At 44.7% G+C, this 20,833-nt stretch overlaps 1 protein-coding gene across 1 annotated transcript in view; it reads right to left on the bottom strand.

Annotated features, from left to right (window-relative positions):
- Nucleotides 1-20,833, bottom strand: part of cicb (capicua transcriptional repressor b) — a 36,067-nt gene that overhangs the window by 8,712 nt on the left and 6,522 nt on the right. Inside the window, exons 2-11 of the mRNA XM_062421734.1 lie at nucleotides 16,671-20,683; nucleotides 3,711-3,860; nucleotides 3,383-3,551; nucleotides 2,683-2,794; nucleotides 2,396-2,578; nucleotides 2,148-2,280; nucleotides 1,838-2,016; nucleotides 1,440-1,578; nucleotides 1,188-1,285; nucleotides 39-1,050 (exon numbers count right to left, since the gene is read on the bottom strand). Coding sequence (XP_062277718.1) covers nucleotides 39-1,050; nucleotides 1,188-1,285; nucleotides 1,440-1,578; nucleotides 1,838-2,016; nucleotides 2,148-2,280; nucleotides 2,396-2,578; nucleotides 2,683-2,794; nucleotides 3,383-3,551; nucleotides 3,711-3,860; nucleotides 16,671-20,547 — 6,052 coding nt within the window. The 5' untranslated portion in view covers nucleotides 20,548-20,683. The remainder of the gene's footprint in view (nucleotides 1-38; nucleotides 1,051-1,187; nucleotides 1,286-1,439; nucleotides 1,579-1,837; nucleotides 2,017-2,147; nucleotides 2,281-2,395; nucleotides 2,579-2,682; nucleotides 2,795-3,382; nucleotides 3,552-3,710; nucleotides 3,861-16,670; nucleotides 20,684-20,833) is intronic.

Below are 20,833 nucleotides of genomic sequence, written 5' to 3'. Positions count from 1 at the left end.
CATTGTGTGTCATGGCGACTCGTGACTCATGTCCTCACCTCTGGTTCCTGGGCTGACCACTCCGACAGTTGGACTGGACATATATCCTGTCAGTGAATTTGAACCCTGCTGCTTTCCATTGGCCAAGGACATGTGTGTAGGAGGAGCTGTGGGCAGGTTGAAGATACTGGTTGGCTGGCTGAGGTGCTGAGGGGGACTCTTGGGGTTGGTGTTGGCAGGTAGGGTGGGCAGGATGTATTGAACTTGTGTGATCCCTTTACCCCCAGGCGGTGCTAGGGAAGAGGCAGGAAGGAACTGGGGCTGAAGCAGGGGCAGAGGCAGGGGCCCATTGGTTTGGCTATGTTGTGCTGAAACAGCGGTGGAGGAAAAGGCCTGATGCTGGGAGGGCTGGTGGGACGGGGTGATGAGCTGTAAAGCAGGTTGGGAAGAGAGAGCCCCTCCTAACACAAAATTAGTCACTACTCCACCCGAGCCAACTCCTGCACCTATAGGATTAGGTGATGATGAAGAGTAGTACCCACCCCCTGTGGCTGCGGCTGCGCCTCCTGATCCTGAACCAATCAGAAAATGTGGATGCTGCTGGGGAGTCAGGGACTTCCTCTCTGGCGGGTGAGGGCTGGATGATGTGCCCCCATCTCTGGGTTTGCTGGCGATAGGGAGTGGCGTGCTGATTACAGGACGCATTACATTGGTCACCACCGTTGAGGCCACCCGCACAGCACCAATGCCCAGGAGCGGGTTCACACCCAGTGAACCCATTGATGAAAAAGGAGGCCCTCCAGCTAGAGAAGTGGAGATAACTGACTGGCCAGAAGAGAGGGAGAGAGAGGAGGCTTGCATGCCTCCTCCTCCCTCACCCCCAAATGTGTCCTTACTCTCTCCCTCTCCTCCTCCCTTCCTCCTGTGGTCTGAAAACCCTCCTCCTCCTGATCTTCCCTCATCATAACGCTTGCTGGTGGGGTAAGAGGACAGTGAGACACTCCTGCCATGAGGTGTAGGATGTGAGGAAGATGATGATGCAGAGGAGCAGATGACTGGGGCAAAAACTCTCTGAAAAGGAAGATAGAATAACAAATATTTTCACAAAACATGGATATAATTGAGGGCAAATACTTCAAAATCTTTGCAGTCTGTAGCAGTTTTAACGTCAGTCTGCACAGGAGACAAATCCTGTTGAAGCCAACTACCTTCCTATCATGTTCGTCTCCAGAGCCGTTCTCACTGTCGCTGTCAGTCACCCGCTCCTTACACTTGAGGTCGATGGAACTGCTCGGATAAGGGTCCTCTGTGGAAAAGAAAAATACGCTACAGCTGCACTCGACATTCAACGCAACTAATATATTAAAATATTCCTACTGACTAATATTAATTCTCATTGAGAATTCAGCATCTGTAATCTAACATATGGCTTCATGAATAGCGTAATTCTGATTTCTCACCAATGACATCATCGTCTCCCTCCTCCTCACAGATGACCATACGCTCCTCATCACTGGTCATGTCCTCGCTGACTCCCCGCTGTGACTGTGATATGGGTGGTGCATGGCTCGAAAACTGACTGCCGCCATCCCCACACATCTGAAATCATGAGGTAAGAGAATTATTGTAGAAATGCTTCTGAAACAAGTTAGTTACAATGGATGTGATGTCCAATTGGTGTGTCATATTATTTCTACATGCCAGGTAGCAACACAGTTAAAAAACAAAGTTTTTTCCATGTTTGTGAAAACAAATCTGCCAGAGAAAACAAACAAACATTTAAAAAAGAAAAATCATGTTTACAAAAACAGCAGCAGATCCTCATTTATGTTTAAAGTTGCATGTTGTGCTCTTGTACCTGTGCCAGTTCTGCCAGGGCCTGTGTGTTACCCCTGTCACTCCGCTCCAGGCTGTGCATGGCACTTTGAGAGAAGGCTCGGGGACGGGTAAGCTGGCCCACATGACCTTCTCCTGTACTCGTCTCAGACACGCCCACCAGACCTGGGCCAACCCCTTTCAGCTCCACAGAATGAGGCTCTATCAAGGGGGAAAAAAGGATACTGTTAAAAGGACTAGAGAGGATAAGAAAACTGGAAATTGCAGATGTTGCTAAATATATATTTATGTGTATGTTGTATATTGTATATTGAGAGCTGAGTGAGACCAACCTGTGGACTCAGACATGCTTCTCTCTCTGATATCTTTGCCCCCTGGAACCCCTCGCCCTTCGGAGCTGGACTTTTTCCTGTCTTTGTTGCACCACTTCCAGTCTGGGTGAGCCTTAAAGTGGGCCTCTTTAACCTGAGACATGGAGAAGGAGATAGTTTGAGCAAAAAAATGACCACGATAACGCATCATGATTGCACTAAAGCATGTGATTAACTCTTGTACTTGGCTTAAAAATGCGTCCGTGTACCTGAAAAGCCAAATCATGGTACTTTTGTTTCTCCTTTGGTCCCAGAGCATACCACCACTCCCCGAGAATCTTGCTGACTGTCCTGTTGTCCTGGTTTGGGTGCCGCTGGTGCACTAACGCTCGATGGCGCTTACTGAAAATCATAAATGCATTCATTGGTCGCCGGATGTGGTCCTTCTCCCTCTGAACAAGTGAACAAGAAAGACAAAGAAATATTACATGACACATATTAGTAAATGGAGCACATAGGATTTTTGATGTTGTGGTGGGAGGAGTGAAAAGACTACCTTTCCAGGGCTGCTCTTGTCTCCATCTTTGGGCAATGCACTGAGGGACTGAGTACGCCGCTTTACTGGTGATGTGGAGAGAGGCGGCTCTGGTACTACTCCTGGGAGAAAGCTAAAGGAGACACACAAAAAAACAACAGCCCTCTGTTTATCATATTTATTAGATACAGTATTTTGCTAGGGAACAATACACATATGCAGCATTCATATCTCTGTCCTTTTTTAATGTTTCAAAACTGAACAATGTCTCATCGTTCGTAGTGAGTATTATTTACCTAAGAGCTGCAAGTCTATCAGATGTAGGCACAGAGTACAAGTGGTTCATTTCCCATGAGATACATCAGCAGATTTAGCAGATAGCTCATTCATTTCAATAGCTGTCAGCCTGGCCAGTGCCTTTTATATAGTGATAGAGCCTAGAGATGGAATGTTTTTGTTCCCATCTGCTTTGTTCTGGCATTGAGCTCTTCTGCCCAAATTAGCGCAAGGATACAGAAAATATCACATTCACTTACTGTATGTGTGGGTACACAGCACCACACAGAAAATGACTGCAAAGACTGGCTCGGACAAATAGATTCTATATGGACAGATAGCAGACAAGTTGTATGTGCTGTTTGTGTCTTTACATGTGCATACATCCGATAGCTTCAAAGCTTTAACACAAAATAACTGTAAAACTTAAAAAATCTGCACTCACGGGTCATCTACGTCACTCTCTGTCTCACTGTCAGGCCTCTCCCTCTCTGCATCTCCTTTCTCCTTCTCTGGCTCATCAGACGAGGGGGGAGGCCGGGACGGGGGACCTCTCTCTATAGTGGGAGGTGCCTCTGCAGGTTCATGTGGCAGCGCTGCCACCACCTGACACTCTGAGGAAAAACAACAAAGAGATTATTTCTTGTTCAGGGCAGAGAATCAAATATGAGGTATTAAAAACAACATTAAGATCCAAAGAAAACTACATGAGTAAAAAAAAGGGGGTAAACTGCTGATGACACATTTTCTACAGCCATAAATGCATTCAGTACCTGTCTTCAGACTGGCTGCTTGGGGGTGGTTGACTGGGTGCTGGCCCTCTCCTGGCTGAGAAGAAGCATCTGATTGGGTGGGTGCCAGGAAAGGGACCAATGAATGCCATGGGAAGACTGGAACAGACCGGGGCTCTACATTGGTCCACACTGCAGAGAAAAACAGAACCACTTAGTACTTACAGCCAGTATCGGATGTTCATAACTTCATAACATGTTGTCCTACTCAGGAATCAGATTCAGAAGAACCAGGCCTTCTTACATCCAGATTACCAAGATGCTATTTCCTTATTTGGGTAATCAAGGCCCTCAGTGCAATGCTCCCACAAGCATTCCTACTTAAATCACCAACTCTAATCACTTCTTAATATTTGTTTGCAATGTGACCATATATCTTTTTTATTATTTTTATTTTGGAGCCACAAATGTCTAAAATCAGGCATAGACTGGAGGACATGGTTTAGGTTGTGGCAGTGATTTATCTGGACACAGAGCTCTACTGGCTTTCATTTTGGCCATCTTATCAGACAACGTTTTTTACATTTGTGACAGTAAGTGAGTGCAATCAAACATCTGGAAGAATAGGGAAATATCATGGCTTTAAACCCACAGGTCCAAGATTGAAAACCACTAAGAATATAAGTACTGCCAGAACATCACACCTCCAGCCACTTAACTGGTTAAATCAGCAGTACAACAGCAGATGTACAAAAGGACTCTCTGTTCTCAATAACAGGCCTGATGGAGAACAGGAGCTGGTACACCCCGAGTCTGAACCCTCATAAATGAATGAGAGTTTTTTTTCATTACTGAAAAATCTCACTAAAAAGATGCTTCTCACAAAGACTTTAAAGTCACAAAATATGTCCGCTTTAAGTCTTTAAAACTGTCTTCTGTCAGCATGTAAGTTAAATATTGAAGATTACATGATGCTACAACTAAACCACACAATAATTAAATATGTCTGTATGCTGACAGATTTGGTATAAAAGGATATCTCATTAAAAATAAAGAGTATAATGTAGCTGACATGGACTAACCAAACATGCTTAATCCTTGGCGGAGATATTGAGGATTCTCTGAAGAGAACATGGTTGAATGAAATCCTTGATGTTTCTCCCCCCTCCCAAAACAAAAAACAACAAAAAAACAATAATGATATGTCCCTTTTAAAGTCTCTCCTCTACAACAAAACAGAAAACATCTCAAGTCCAAAATCTCGAGCTGATATTGCTGGGAAGCTCACAGATGACGACAAGTGCTCAATGGTGTCTGTATCCGTTTCATCCCTACAGGTTGCAGTCATCATTCACAATAATCACTGCATCGCCCCCCCTGCATCATCATCTTGAGGACTTTACAATTTGTCGTTCTCTTTATTTCCAATGCGAGTATAAATAAAATATGTCAGTCAAGTAGAGTCCATCTCTCCGTATCGCAGAATGCCGCAACCTAAAAACGCACACCGAGCAATCAAACATCAGTGGACAAAATGTACTATAAACGATTTCAATAAAACACAAAACTTAAGTTAAAATGGTTGAGAATGCATAAATGTACAAACAAACCACTGAAAAGATGATAATGGTCGAAGGAACGGTTCCTCCTCCCTTTGGTCTAATTACCCCCGATGCCCTCTCTCCCAGTTTGTTTACATTACTACAGAAGCTTGGCCATGAGGGGGTTAACAAGGCCTCAAGCCCATCCACGGCCTGGATTAAAACATCAGCCCGGAAACTACGCAGTCTTTCTGGGCCATGTCAAACCATACTCTGAAGCTACAATACGGTTGCAGACCAGCTGGGGCTCGGTAGCTTTTTTTTTTTTTTAAAGAAGCACATAAAGCAACCTGGGGTAAAAAGAAACAGCAGAAAAAAGAAAAAGGGGGCTGCTGTAAGAGGGCACTGTATCGATCAGGTCTGACAGCACTGCAACAAGCAAACTGGGGGGCGATCAAAGCTAAGGTGATTCGTCTAACTTGGAGGGAGGGAGGTGGAGGGAGAAAGTAGCTTACGGTCCACTGCGTGCACCGTTTATACTTTTATTTGCACTTGTTTTTCTTCTTCTTTCATAACACTAAAAAACCCGCAGAGTCGCTAATTTAGCTGCCCCTTGCAACAACTGGAGCCTCAAGTGCACCGCTCCAAATTGGACCAACCTCTCGGGAACGCCCCTGGTCGTGCACCCGCCGCACAGACTGAGGCAAAAGAAACGCAATTGTTCTCATGTCTCAACTACAAAAGGCGTATTCACACGCACTGGCTGCCAAAATAATCCAGTAAGGACAGTTTGACAAGTGCATTTACACCAAATACTAACTTGTTTTTCCCATCTCTTTACCTCTACTCCTACCACCCCTCCAAAACCAAAAAAAAAAACACGTCGTACTGTGCACCTGTCTTAACCGTGGCAATTTAATTAACACCTGCCAAGATCCACAATCACTTAGATAAAATGAGACCAACTAGGTCGAGTTTATCCCTGTTTATTACAACGCAAAAGCAGATGTTGACTGTAAATCTGGTGCATTCATCCATCACCCACTACTTAAAAGCCAGCTATCCATCAGTTTGATTATCAAGAGAGAGAGAGCCACCAAAAAAACACTATCGTCTTTCTACTACCAAGCTACTGCTTATTAGTTGATGTCTGCACAATCTCTTCAAATTCACCAGCTCCTCTCCTCTCCCTACCTGTCCAAATGTGACCACACAAACCTGACGAGACTAATACAATAAAATAAAAAAGCAACCACGGTGAGGAGAACTCCTGGCTCCAGTCAGCAAAAGAGAGAAGAGGAGAAAAAAATAGGGGGGGAGATGACTCGGTGTTGTATTTTTCTCCCTCTCTCTCTCCTCCTCCTCCTCCTCCTCCTGCTGCTGCTGCTGCTGCTGCTTCTTCTTCTTCTTCTTCTTCTTGGTCAAAGCTCTTTAAGGCGGCTGGTTGAAGATGAATACAGAAGCCAAGCCCGATAAAGGACGAGGGGGAGGCTTTTTTACAAGAGAAGCGGTACAGTTACGTTAGGGTGAAGCCTTTAGTGAAGTCCGTCCGTCTGCAGCAGGTTAGCTAGCCACTTCGTGCGGACGACATCGGCGCGCACATCGTCCACTTCGCTAAATACTTGCTGTTACGAGTGTTGTTGTGGTCCGCAAAAGTCCTCCTGTCGCACCCCTACAGCTCCCCGCCCGACTTTACTCCCTTATTTTTGTCTCGTTGTCTCTCTCGTAAGCCTCGGCCCTTTCTGTTTCTTTCCCTTCCTCTTCCTCTTGTTGTAAACTAGGCTGCTTTTGCCCCCCCTGTACTCGTCCCCCTCCTCCTCCTCCTCCCCTTCTCGTCCTGTCAACCTCGCCCAGCCTTGTCCCGCCCCCATTCGGCGAATTCCGCTCGGCTATTGGCCAATCGAGCCACCTGTCATCTGCCCGCCGCGGTTCCTGATTGGTCAGAGTGTGCACTGGAATGCCAGTCATATGCAAATTTTACCCGGCTTCACACTCAGAGGTCGAAATCACCCCCAAAAATGATTGTATCTTAAATTCTCGACACCAATAAATAAAAAGCGCCACGTATCTTTATCGTCTCCGTCTAGAAACACGGTATGGCGCTCAAACAACGCCCTCTAAAGTGTCTATTTTTATGTTTCTCTCAGTTAACCCACCCCTGCCTCATGTCATTGGTGCAGGATTCGTAGTAAACCTTGGCTGATGCCGAGAAACGCGAATCAAAGGCCAACACTAAGATGTAGGCCAACCAATGGCTTTACAGAATTCGGACAAGATCCCTCCCCCTTACAAATGCTCGACTCCAGCAAGTATCCATGAAGGCCATGCGATGCAGGGTGGCGCTAGTGAGCTTTCTACTGTATACTTGCCACGCTGCTTTAGGTCTTTCTATGTAAATCTGCACAGGGGGATGGATGTGGACGAGGGCTCTGGGGTCAACATGACAATGCACATCCACAGTGCTCATTAAAGTTCATTCATCCTGATTTCTGAGTTGTTGTTTGTTTTTTTTTGGGGGGGGGGGGGGGTTTAAAAGAGCTGTTGAGTGCAATTATAAATACTGATCATATATTAAATCAGTAATGTTCACTTGCAAGAGAGATTAAAAAGGTTTTCTCTGGTAGTGCAGAACCTTTGCTTTTTTTGGGGAACACAGCTAAGTGTAAGAAGGTAAGTGATGTAATTTTTCCACCGTGAAAAGTACTCTCAAATCCCCCCAAAACATTTTTCCATCTCTCCATCATGCAAATGCACCTCCTCAAGACATAAATTAAAAATGTTCTGATGCAACACTCAGAGGGACAGTGAGAGAAAGAGAAAGAGGAGAACTGAAAACAGGAGAGTAAGGGTGGTTTTTGAAAGAGAGGGAAAATGGGTGGAACGGGCTAAGAGTGGAGAGGACCAAAGGGTAAAAATAGACCGAGAGTCATTTTCAGCAGGAGAGGCAAGGGAGGGAGGGATGGAGGAGGGTGGTGGGTGGGTGGAGAGAAAACAACTTGTGAAAACAGAACTTCTCTTAAAGGGAAGAAGGGTGTGTGGGGCCAGAGATGGGGGAGACAAAGGGAAAATATTTAAAGATACCAAGACTGTTGAGGTGTATTGCAGCTGAGACAGAGTGGAAGAGGAGTTGTGCGTATGTTTTTGTCCCTCAGCATACTGACTGAGTCAAGAAGTCATGCTCAGCTGAGCTCATCTATCCATTAGACAAATACAATACTGGGAGGGACTTAATTACCACCACCGGCCAGTCAGCTCATCAGGAGCTTGGGAACTAACCAATAAGGTTGTGAGAGCCACTGGCAGCAGCTGCCCTCAGTAGTAAAACAAGTTAACCCTCTCAGTCCTGGGTTACACTTCTATCATAAAAAACACTAAAAAGTCAAACTTTGCATACGTGAAACTATAAAACAACATGCATGGAAAAGGGAAATAATTTAACATCCCAAATATTATGCAACATTCATAGCACCTCTCATGTGCCTTTATTTTCGGAGGCCTCAGGCAGCATGTTGCATCATGTAAAAATATGGGGTGACTGTCTGGTGTGTTACAGAAAAGGGTTAAACTAATAGGCATTACCAGAAGAGACAGAATGAGTAAGAGATTAAGGCTTATCAACTGCACTGAGCTCTCAACAAGTCAATCCAGCAAACAGTGTGTGTGTTAAGGGGGAGGGAGTTGGACAGCTCGGCCGAGTGAGTGAAAGGAAAAAAGGGTGAAAGAGGGCAGGGGTGGAGATGAGGGATTACTGTGGCTGCTCAGTGGTTACAACCCTGGGTAAACATTACAAGCCCTTAGTAATGATGAACTACATCAGCACAATTATACAGAGCAGAGTAATGAGTTGAGTCCTTGAGCTTGGTTTAAGCACACCGAAATTCTGTGTTGATCCACAACCAAATATTGCACGTGTGTTTGTGTGAAAAGCAGGTCCTGTTTGTGTCACCTCAGAGACGATTCCAATCACACAACATTTGAGGACAAAAAGATGTACAGTTAAGATAAGACTGCACCCAAAACCTCAATCTTTTGACTGCATATATACTGCAGAGGAAAGGTGAAGTAGACATAAGACGATGGTGGGAAACTACAGAATTTTTGCACTTAGTCATACAGAACAGAGAAGAGTGGTGAACAGTGGCAAGAGTAAGAGAGAGAACGTGTGAAAAAAAACAGTAGAAGAGAAATTCCCCCTCAGCTAAGCTTAACTATCTCTCCCTGCTGCTGCGCTGGCAGTGCAAGATCTGTGTAGGTGTTCAGTGGCTTTCATTGGCTGTCTCCTCTTTCAGACATCATGCTTTTAATATGCGTATGTATGCATGTCTCTACCCCCCAAATTACATCTGTCGAACAACACGTGACCTCGCACAAGAAACTTTTCCTCCTCCTTTTTACCTACGCTGGCACTATGCAGGCAGAGCACCGCCTTAGCTCACTCTCCCATCCCATCTCTCTCATCCCTTAATTCATCTTCCACCCCTGTGCTCTGTGTCTCTCCCTCCCACAACCCACCATTTGCTCCGTCCAATTATAACTCGATCCACCAGTCTTTTGCAGTTACCATGGCAACAGCTATGTTGGGCACAGGTCCCCGTGTCGCCCGTGGTCACTAGTCTGCCACCGACCATCACCACCTATTGCATCAAATACAAGTTCAGTGATCATTTTTGCACGGTTAATGGTCATCCAGAGGGACGGCTCTGTGGGAGCCAAAAAATGAGATTTCTTTTAAGACCTTTTATTCTAGTGTCACTGAAAGTTAGAGCAGACTTCCTATCAGTCCTTTCCTCCTTATTTATTTCAATTTTTCAACAAAAAAAACCTTGAGAGACCTCCCATCATTTAGTATTACAGTTATTGCAAGATGGATATATCTAACACATATATCACACTTCACATTGACGTGGCTGCACATCAGTTTTCTTTTCTTGACAGTGAAACACTGAGGAGAATAAATTAAACACAAACTTCAAACCAGTGCTCATAGAACCTAATCTCTCCATCCACTGTGTGAAGGAACTTGTAATGTCTGGGTTTGGCCATTTGGGGGCACTACTAGCCTGCAGATAAATGGCCAGCAGTCGGGCAGCACCAAAAAGCCAAGTGCAAAAACTAGTATGGAGCAAGATATGCAAGGAAAGGAAAGGAGGAGGAGGAGGAGGAGGAGGAGGAGGAGGAGGAGGAGAAGAAGGAGGAGGAGAGGTAGGATGAAGAAGAAAAAGAGATTCCTGAGCAAAATATACACCCTTCTCTTTCCAAACTTTGGGATGTGAGGAAAACATGAAAACTGTGATCTCTTGAGACATGAGTTTGACAGAGACCCTGAGGAAGGAATAAAAAATTCTGAATCTTGTTCTAACTTTACATGCAGACTGTCAAAGTCTTGGAGGCTCCTCAGACTACGGAGTCCGACTGCACCTGTGCATTTTGAGAATCTCCCCAAAGTATGCTTCGCCCAATAGGAAATAGGATTATCGTTGCACATGACTTTTATGGTAAGTCTTGAGGGCTTCACATGTGCTTTGGTGCCAGTCTAGATGGCTGTGTGATCCAGATGTGGTTGTTGCCATGGCCAGGGAGGATATGCAGGGCTTTAAGCGTTACGTAAAGCAGGGGTGGGAGGGAGTGGGGATGTTATTCCCGGGTATCCGTATCCGGGTAGACCAGGATGAAGACAGCAAAGTGAAGAGGAGGGGAGGCGAAGCCACTGCAATGCGATGGAGTAAAGGGTTAAAATAAATGTGTTATAATTTTTTAGGAAGAAAAATAAAACTAAAAACAAAAATGATATGGAGGAGAGCAGAGAAAAAGACGTATCCAAGTGCAAAACAACAGTGCGAAAAAAAATTGTATTCACATGTACTTAAGGGAATGTGACATGTTTACTCGTTGCACAAACTGTGTGTGCATGTGCATGTGTTTGAGGGACACAGAGGGACAGATACCGACAATTATGCACACTTAATAATATACAACGGCTATGTGGCAATTTTACCTTCCATCATTTGTTACTGTGGAGTATTGTCGTGTCTGTAATGGCGAAAAATATTGCTTTGAATAGTGACTAAAGGAGAAAAAAACAAACATTTAGGATGCAAAAATTGCAATGAAAAAAAAAAAGTTGTTCCTTAAAACACTCACACTAATAATTACGCTCACAGTCATGCAGCACAGTGTGTGACATGCCGAGCAGTGTCATCATACTGAAAAAGCTTGTTTCCTTTTGAAACCAGGACTTAAGTCCAAATGAATAAATACAGAAAACTCATTTAAGATCTGTACAGCAACAATGTCATCCAAGTCCTCTCTGCAAAAAGACCAAAAAAACACATGTTCCTCACTTACTTCATGATCAGAGTCATGAAAGTTGGCCATTCAGGAGTGCTACACTGTCCGTGTTATGCAAGTAAAACCAGTATTAAGTGTGGAAATAGCAGCTGTAAATATGAATGTAGACCTGAACCACTTCAGTCACTGTTAAAATAATTTAGAGGTAACCGATCCGATTTTCCAGGATCGTTTCGGTTTTGGAGAATGTCGACTAAAACACCCGAACACCAAAGACGGAACAAGAGGGAGCCAACATGATGTGTAAACACATGTGAGTGCTGAAGTTTCTCCTCTCTCAGTGGAAAGTGACACAAGCACACGTGCCCCACACACACACACACACACACACACACACACACACACACACACACACACACACACACACACACACACACACACACACACACACACACACACACACACACACACACACACACACACACACACACAGGGTCCTCTATTTCTATTTGTGAATATTCTGTGTTATGTACAGGCTACATCAGTGTGATGTTTGCTTTGTTGCCATGGCAACAGACATTTGGCGCTCACACATCATATCCGGTACTCAATGATTGACGCTTGGTTACTCCGTCTCATACACACACACACACACTGCATGCAACACACACGTGACACGATAAAAAGGGTCTCATCCTTCACCTCATCGCTAACAGTTTTCTGTCTGTTCCTCCAACAGTTCTGTTTTACAACAACTCGACGACTCATAAGAAGACATTTACACGCACTGACTCATTAGCACATCCTTGGTGTGAAAGCACACATGCACACACACAATATACACAGCTTTGTCTTAAAAGTGTGTGACAGTTGAGGAGCTTAACTGACACAAAGGATTGTTGCAATCTTTGAGTGAATGAACAAAAACATATCCGTGTGTGAGAGATTACTGTATATAGATTTATAACATACACAAGAGAAGAATTACCAACTACCTATTTCTGAGCCGAATTCAATTTAATTCAACTCAACTCACTGCCTTCTTCTTCATGGTCTCTGTGTTCTTATACCCTGTGTGTTGAATCCGCACTTCACTAAATTATCTATAAGGTGTTAGAACTATATCAGCTTCCTGAAAAATATCAGCCTGAATTAACTACCAGATATTTCACTGTGATTTAATTCACTCCTGATGTAATGTTCCTACCTGAACATGCCCACCTTCAGTTTGCACAATTTATTAATGTAATTGTTTGCTTGTAGTTTGGCCTGATATGTCCTAGAATTTCCCCTACCACCAATTATGTGTCAGTCACTGAGTTGTTAACCTGTGTTTGATTTCAATCTGGGTGTCAGAGGAGATTTTTTTAGTGTTTTCACGTTCACATGAACAGAATTATGACTGACACCACATCTGTGTACTTTTTGGCGTAAATATAATCAAATAACAAGCTACTCAGTGTGTATTCTGAATCACATTTACTGCCATTACATGAAGATACACATATTTAATATGCAAATACACTTCGAGATCAAGAAGCGTCAACACTAATTGTGCAGAGGGTTTTGAGTATGGACTACTTTTTGTTCTTTGCTAAACATTTCCCAGTGACCTCAGAGAATGAAAATTAGTCAAGATGTTTTGTATATTTTTTTAATAACATACTCTTAACAGTGACCAACATTTCAAACATTTAGAAAATTATCTGTTTATAGTTGCTCATTTTTCACACGACAGTAAGAAAATACCAACACCTACACAAACTTGCAAATCACAAACATACTGCACGTGTGATTGCACACACGCACAGTTTTATACTTCCCCTCGTATTTCACACTCTCCTTCGACCATATGCAAAAGCTCACACACCCTCTCTAACTCTATAGAAAACACCCACATGTGCTCCTCACTCAAAGACCTACGAAATAGATGCACATGCACAACAGGCAAGCGTGCGTGCACTCACACAAAGAGGTGCTATTCATTCATTCTGCGTCCTTTCAGCTGCAAAAAAAGGGAATCTGAGTAGGAACCGTACACTCAAAATGACAGCGCTCCCCTCCCTGTTCACTTCTCTGCCACACTCATGGACGTCTGCACAGCGGTAAGTACATACACACTGAGGGCAAAAGGACCATGGTGAAGTGAATTACACTTGCTTATACTATATGTCCATATACAACAGATGTGAGAAATAGGTCCTTCTTTTCAGCTGATGATAAATAGTGCTCTCTAATACACTCACACACACAGACACACACCATAATACAGCATATTTCCACATAGGAGCTTCAGAAACAAATTCTTCACACACCCACACAATACACTGAAATTTACAACATATAGGCCCGGGCCCGTATCACCTACATACACACACATCTAGAGTCAACCCACCTCAGTATTACTGGCAACAAATGCAGCCCACACCTTGTTTCACTATGTCGATATATGAGTCACTAATAAACAAACAAACAGATGAACATACACACAGCAAGAGTAAGCGGAAATAGTTTGTAGTGAGTACGAAGATAATAGTCTCTGGGGTCAGGAAGTCAAAACCAAATAGCACACACACAGACACACACACAGACACACACAGACACAAACACACTATGTACGAGGGGTGTAATGGTATGTGTATCCGTCCCGAACCATTTAGTACAGGATGTTTGGTGTGTGCGGCACGCGGCTTTCCTCCCTGACCCAAACTGAAACATTTACACAAACATTTTACTTTTTGAATTCTCCTGTTTTCTTCCTTCCTTTATTCATCCACACTGGTCATGATATACCCCCCCCCCCCCCCCCATTTTCTCTCTCTCTCTCTCTTTTTCTCTCTTTAAAACACAAAATTAAAAACAAGTTGGTAGAAACAGTCCATAACTATCCGACATACATCTAGCCAACACGTTTCATACCCACTTTTGCTTTTGTCTTTAAATGTTAATTTCTTGCTAGTCCCTGACAACACTTCTTTCTCTTCAGACTGCATATTTTTCTTATCAAACGTACCAATCCCTTTCCATTATAAATCCATGCTGTTGCACTGTGTCTTGTCTTTATACTGTTAGGTTTGATTGCTACCACTCGAAGTTTCTGTCTATAACAACTTGAAATATAAGAGGGATTCTCCAATATCGTCAAAGCTAATCCTGTATAACGCGTTGTCTAATCCCTATAGAAAACACAAAAGCACCAAAGCATGCATGTCCATGCATACTTATTCTCTTTTATTAACTCTCTTTCTCTCTCTCTCTCTCTCACACACACACACACACATACATGGATACACATAAATAATTTTGCAAACAGTTAGTGTGTTTCCTTTTCCATTTGCATTTAAAATTTGAAACCAAACACAAATTAATTTAATTTTTTTTTTTTTTAAATGACTATGTTCGACTCCTAAATATGATGTGTGATGTAAAATTGCCCTTTCATAACAATCACCAGATAAACCAAGTTCTCTTTCTCCCAGTTACCGGAAAGAAGGGTATGAATTATTCTTATCTCACTAACTGCTGATTAGAAAATTTCATTGCATTTATTGAATTTTTGGTCATCATCAGCTGTGATTTCAATAAGTCTCCTCTTGACCTGGTGAATTACAGGTGCCTGTTTCAGGGCTTCTGTGGGCCATGTGACCAGAGTTAGCGTTTAGTTTGTTGTAACCAGCAGACATGAGGATGGTGGACAGACGACAAGAGGAAGCCATATGGGACAACAGCATGTTGGCTAACAGCTTCTTTCACTGGGCATCAACACACACAGGTCGAGGCACATTCATGTGAATCTAACCTTCTATAGCACTGCAGGTGTGATCTGCTCTCAGATAAATTACTACACATTTTTAAAAACATTATACAGTATATTAGCACGTTTTATGCTCAAGACTACTGACTCTGCTGGTTGTTAAAGTGAATTAGCATTATTTAATGACTGAAATACAACACAACATAGTAATGGTTTGTATTTAGTGATCATAAAAATATAGAGGTAGAAACAAATCGCTGCGAAAGGTCCTTTTTATTTACTATTTTATTTTGTAGGAAAATTAAAATTAAGGCTTAAGTACAACTCCCTCTGCTTCTCTCTCTCGATGTGTGTGTGTGTGTGTGTGTGTGTGTGTGTGTGTGTGTGTGTGTGTGTGTGTGTGTGTGTGTGTGTGTGTGTGTGTGTGTGTAAAATAAAAAGAGGAACTCGTAAAGCTACATTTACAATATTTGCCTCATCGTCTCGTTATTTTAATGCTCATGCCACTTGCAGTAGCATCAACTGAATTCACATTAATGAACAGAAATGTTTCCTCTGTTTCTCCTCTGATACTTTTCTCAAGATGTAGCTATACTTTAACTGCATTTCTATGTCTAGTCTGAGTGAAAGAATCGTTGCCATCGTACTGAAAAATATTAGTTTACCTGTTAGCTCAAGGTTAGTAAACAGAGCATCCTCAGTCCATTCAGAGCTGACACTGTGGGATTTGGTGGTTGACACTACAGAGTGACACAGCTATCACAAAATACATCCTTTAAAAAGGTTTGAGACAATCCTAAAGAGAGAGTTTAGTGAATATACTCTGTGGATAACATGCAACTTAATTATAAAAACATACCAAAAGATATTATTACGCAGAGAACAATAAAAAGCAGAGAGCCTGTAACTCTCTCTGCCACACTACTAGGGATGCTGTACAAATCTGTCCCTTGAGATGAGTTAGGTATCAAAAATGGTGTAAAATTGAATAGAAGATAATATTTCCTTCATATTTAATTTGTATTTCATTGTTTTACTACAACAATATTTTAAAAAGGAAATATTAACAGTATAAAGGGTGCTCTAACAGCAAGTTTTAGTGTATTGTAATTATTCCTCGCTTTGAAATAAATGCATTAAAACATTTTCAACACATTATCCCTAATTAATGTTATATATAAATAATGTTAAAAATAAAATAATCTATATTGTTGTATTTTCTGACTGACAAGAAACATTTTCTTTTATTGAGTTGTGTGCTGCAATAGTATTTCTGGAGGTGCACAGAATTCATAATTCATTATTTTTATTCATTCATGTTTTAATTGCAATTTAATTTCCCAAAAAGATTTTCCTCATTCCTTTAAAGTCACCGATCTCACATACAACACACACCAACACATATGCAGCAATTCTCACCTGTGCCAGGACGTCCCATGATGATGTCCTTTCGTGGGACAGGATGAAGACTTTCTGCTGGCAGGATCAGGGGTAGCAGTGCAGTGGGAGAGGGGTGACAAGGAACTGGCTGCTGAACATCACCCCCAAAGCCTGTCCCCCTGTTCTTCTCTCGTTCTCCAGAGCTGTCCGTGCTACTTGGAGCGGAAGCTGTTAACGCTGTGCTGACAGTAACCGAGAGGGCTTGCAGGGGGGTGGCAGGGATGTCAGTGGTGGGCAGGGAGGAAGGTGTCGGGGACACGAGCACCAGAGTTTGAGCTGGGCTTCGCAAAAGGACGGTGCCGTTGGGTACTGCGGCTGCAGCAGCATTAATGGGGACGGGAACCTGGAGGCCAGAAATTGGCTGAGGGGTGAAGGGGGTAACACCAATGTCTTTAGATAAGGGGTTTTCAATCCCTCCTTCGTTCTCACCTCCTTCCCCTTCTCCTTTTCCCAAGGGACATTCTGTAAATTTTGCCAGTGGGACTTCGGGATTCCTAACAATGACAGGGGAGTCCCGCAAGGCCTGTTGGGATACAGGGACCACACGACGATGTCCTCCATCGGGAGTGAGAGGAGAAGGGGGAGTTGGAGATACCAGCAGAGGAGGAGGGGAAACAGCAGCGGAGGACGGGGGTCTGCTTGAGGAGGGGGTGGTCACTCCTCTTGGCCGGGAGAAGGTGGGTGTATGCGTGCGGGAATGTGAAACTGGTGTCTGTGGGGACAGCACCCTGAAAGAGTTGTTGAGGTCCCCCTGCTCCAGCTCTGTCTTGGGTGTGTAATCGTGGCAGTGTGAAGGGAGGGGTGGTGGAGGTGGTGCGTCTGGCTTTCGTTTGCTGGGGCTCATGGGGACTGTAAACGTCAGATTGCTGTGGAACGAGGGCTGGATACCTGAAGTGTGTCTCTCCCTTTCCCCTCCTCCAGCTGGGGTTGTTGCCTTACTACCCCCTCCCCCTCCACCCCCCGTACCACTGGGCTGCCTGTGCCTCCGGTGTTGCAGAACCGGGGACGCAGTAATCGGGGAAAAGTTTGCTGGTCTGAAGCCGAACAGCGGGGAGGGGGAGGGGGAGGGGGCAGGGGAGAAGGGGGACTGGTTGGAGATGGGAGAAAAGGACGGGGTGCCAGAGCGGGAGCTCCCTAATGACACAAGCATGGTGGCGGCCTCACACTCATCGAAGTCAAAGCGTGATGACAGGTCATGGGGGAGTATGGAGGGGAGGACCAAGCGGGGTCTGGAATCTCCTCTGCTACTGGTCTCACTGCTCTCTCTTGAGGTGTCATCCCACTCAAACTCACTGCTAGCTCTGCCCCGCAGGTCAGAGGGGGTGATGGTCCCTGAGCTGCTGCCCCCTCCCCTCTCCCCCCCAGCTGCCTCCATCTCTTTGGTCCTCATGGACAAGTGTCTGGAGCAGTATCCTCGACGCTGTGACTCCTTCATACAGCCCTCTCTGGAGCACAGCCTCCTCCACTGCTTGCCATTGAACTTCTTGCGAATACCATTAGGGGTGCACACCACATCACCCTTCTTGTATTTCTGCTGAGCCAATGACAGGGGAGTCCTGGAGCGAGAGGAGGTAGAGGAAGACCCCCCACCAGAAGTGGGAGTAGAGGTCTGGGTGGGAGTGGTCTTGGATGGAGGTAGGTTTGGAGTGGTATTGTTCATTTCGGACCCCAGTAAGGCAGGGGAAGGGGGTGGCTGGGGACTAGCTAGGGTAGAAAGGTGTGGGGGTCCCAGGCCCCGAACCACAGAGAGGTGAGGGGAGGAGGGGGGGTAGCCACTGGATTTGGAAATTATATTTCTGTGCTGAGGGGTTCCAGTATTTGACTTGGGACCTATAGACAGACCCATGTTAAAACGAGACACCTCTACGTCTTCCTCTGGGGTGTTTGGCTGCTTCTGTCTCTCTATGTCAGAGTAGTTATCTCTGCAGCCGTGAACTGTGCTGGATGCTGCACCAGCAGTCACAGTGGGGGAGTGGGTCGGTGGATGTAAATTTCCATAGGTATGTCCAGCTGTAACCCCTTGATGTGAAAAACCATGCCCCAACCTTGCCCCCCCTCCCAGTACCCCCATCCCAATACTCAACTGGCATACTTCCCTTTCTACCTCCATCTCCTCCCTCCGCTCCCTCTCTTCCCTTTCTCTCTCCCGCTCTCTCTCTCTTGCCCTCCCACCATCCAAATGTGGGACCTCCCAGGGAGGAGTGAGCAGTCTTAGGCTCTGTCGTGAAACCCACACAGTCTGAGCATTAGCTTTCCTTTTCCCCTCCTTGTCCCCTAACTCTCCGTCATCCGAAGTCTCTCCGACTTCGCTCAGGAGCACCTGGTAAGGGAATGAAACACCAGGGTGGGGGTCCACCTGAGAGACAATCCCCTCTCTGTACAGCAAAGGACCCCCCTCCTCTCCACCAAAGGGCACACATACTCGGGTCCTTACAGCCACAGGTGCCATGCCAGGTGGGGAGGCATCCAAAATTAACTCCACAACGCTCTCAGCCCCCGATGATGATGTCATTACGGTTCCACCATGAAAAGGATAGTTAACAAGGGTCTCCGATCCTTGGAGCTGGACTTCAACAGTACCTCCACTCACCCTACGCACCACCCCAGGTCTGAACAGAGGAGAAAGAGGGCATGAGTCTCTCTCCTTAAACCCTCCCTCGCCTGCAGCCCGTACACCGGTCTCCCTGGTCCTCTTTATCTGGCGAGCCAGGACTCTCTGGTTTTTCATGCCTTTGGCCAGTGCTTCAGCTAGCCCCTCTGAAAGACTGGCCTCTTTAGGGTGTGAGTTATGGAGGGGAGCTGGGATGTGGGAGTTCTTCTGACGAAGGTTTGGGCCAGTTGCTTCAATCACATCCAGATCAGCTGAGTGCTCACTTGCTGTGTCAGTGGATGAGGAGCGCACTGAATTAGGGGCCCCCTCTGACTCATTTTCCCCAGCTTGGGACTCTTTTTCCTGGGAATCTGCTGTCCTGAGAGTCCGATCCTCCATGAGAACAAAATGATTTGCTTCTGTAGCTTTACTATCCACAGTTTGCACTGATGGCTGATTACCTGAGCAATTATTATTAATGCTATTGATAAAAGTGCTCTGACTCCCAGCACCACTGTTACTACTATTGGCCACATTGTTAATACTACTTGTAGTGTTATTGTTAGTACTACTGTTGAGACTAACATTCATATTCTTATTAATGATATTACTAATATTGTTAGTATTCTTGAAATTATTATTGGTCATATTCAGACTATCACAGACCTTGCTGTTAATATTGCAGTAACTATTATGTGTAAGTGCAGGGCTGGAGGTAGGAATGGTAGTCAGAGCACTTGCGTTATTAGCAAAGTGCTCATATGTGTATTTCTTCTTGGGTATGCGAGCCTTAAATGTGGCTGTTTTCCTACTAGAGACTGAGACTAAATTGGGGTTGTGATTGGTGGTCAGAGGGGGTGTGGCTGTGGAGTGCGTTGCAGGGGCAGAGGTAGGAGATGCTACACTGTCAGTGGACACAGCTCCATTTCCGTTCATGCCCAATGTTTTTTCCTTTCCTATCTTTTCTTCTGCCTTTTTTACATCCTTTTCAGCTGATTCAACAGGTTTCCTTAGCTCGGTAGACTCTTCCATCTTGGGGGTATTGCTGTTTGTCATGGGTTCTTCGTTAGAGTTGGCCACTGCAGGCGGGGTCTGCTTGCGTGTGGAGGGAGTGTTGGGTGTGTGCTGTGTGGTTTTGACGAGTGTCTCCTTCTTGATTCTTTTGGCATCTTTCTCTTGAGGGGGCTGAGAGCCCCCTCTCCTTCTCCCCCCTCTGCCTCTAGTTAACGGGGGAGAACGCCCTCTGTTTTTCTTTAATGGTCTCATCTCTTCTTTACTGTTCACAAAGTGCGGCAGATTGTGTGGCACTCCTCCTCTTTCACTTCTAAGGCACTTCTTTTGTCCTTTGTCTTTCTCTGTTTTTTTCTTCTCTTTTTTCTGTCCTGCTGCCCTCTGTGTACAGCTGGAAAGGAAGAGGGAGACGCAGAAGACAGGTGGTCATTTATTATCTTCATAATCAAAAATTGCTGAGAATAAAAATGACGTCATACCTGGAAGTGTGCTACACTGCACTGGCTATCACACTGGCTCAATATCTGACGTATGCTCTCAT

This window comes from Scomber scombrus, chromosome 7 (genome assembly GCF_963691925.1).
Source record: "Scomber scombrus chromosome 7, fScoSco1.1, whole genome shotgun sequence".
NCBI classification, from domain to species: domain Eukaryota; kingdom Metazoa; phylum Chordata; class Actinopteri; order Scombriformes; family Scombridae; genus Scomber; species Scomber scombrus.
This window is presented reverse-complemented; position numbering and strand designations above follow the sequence as displayed.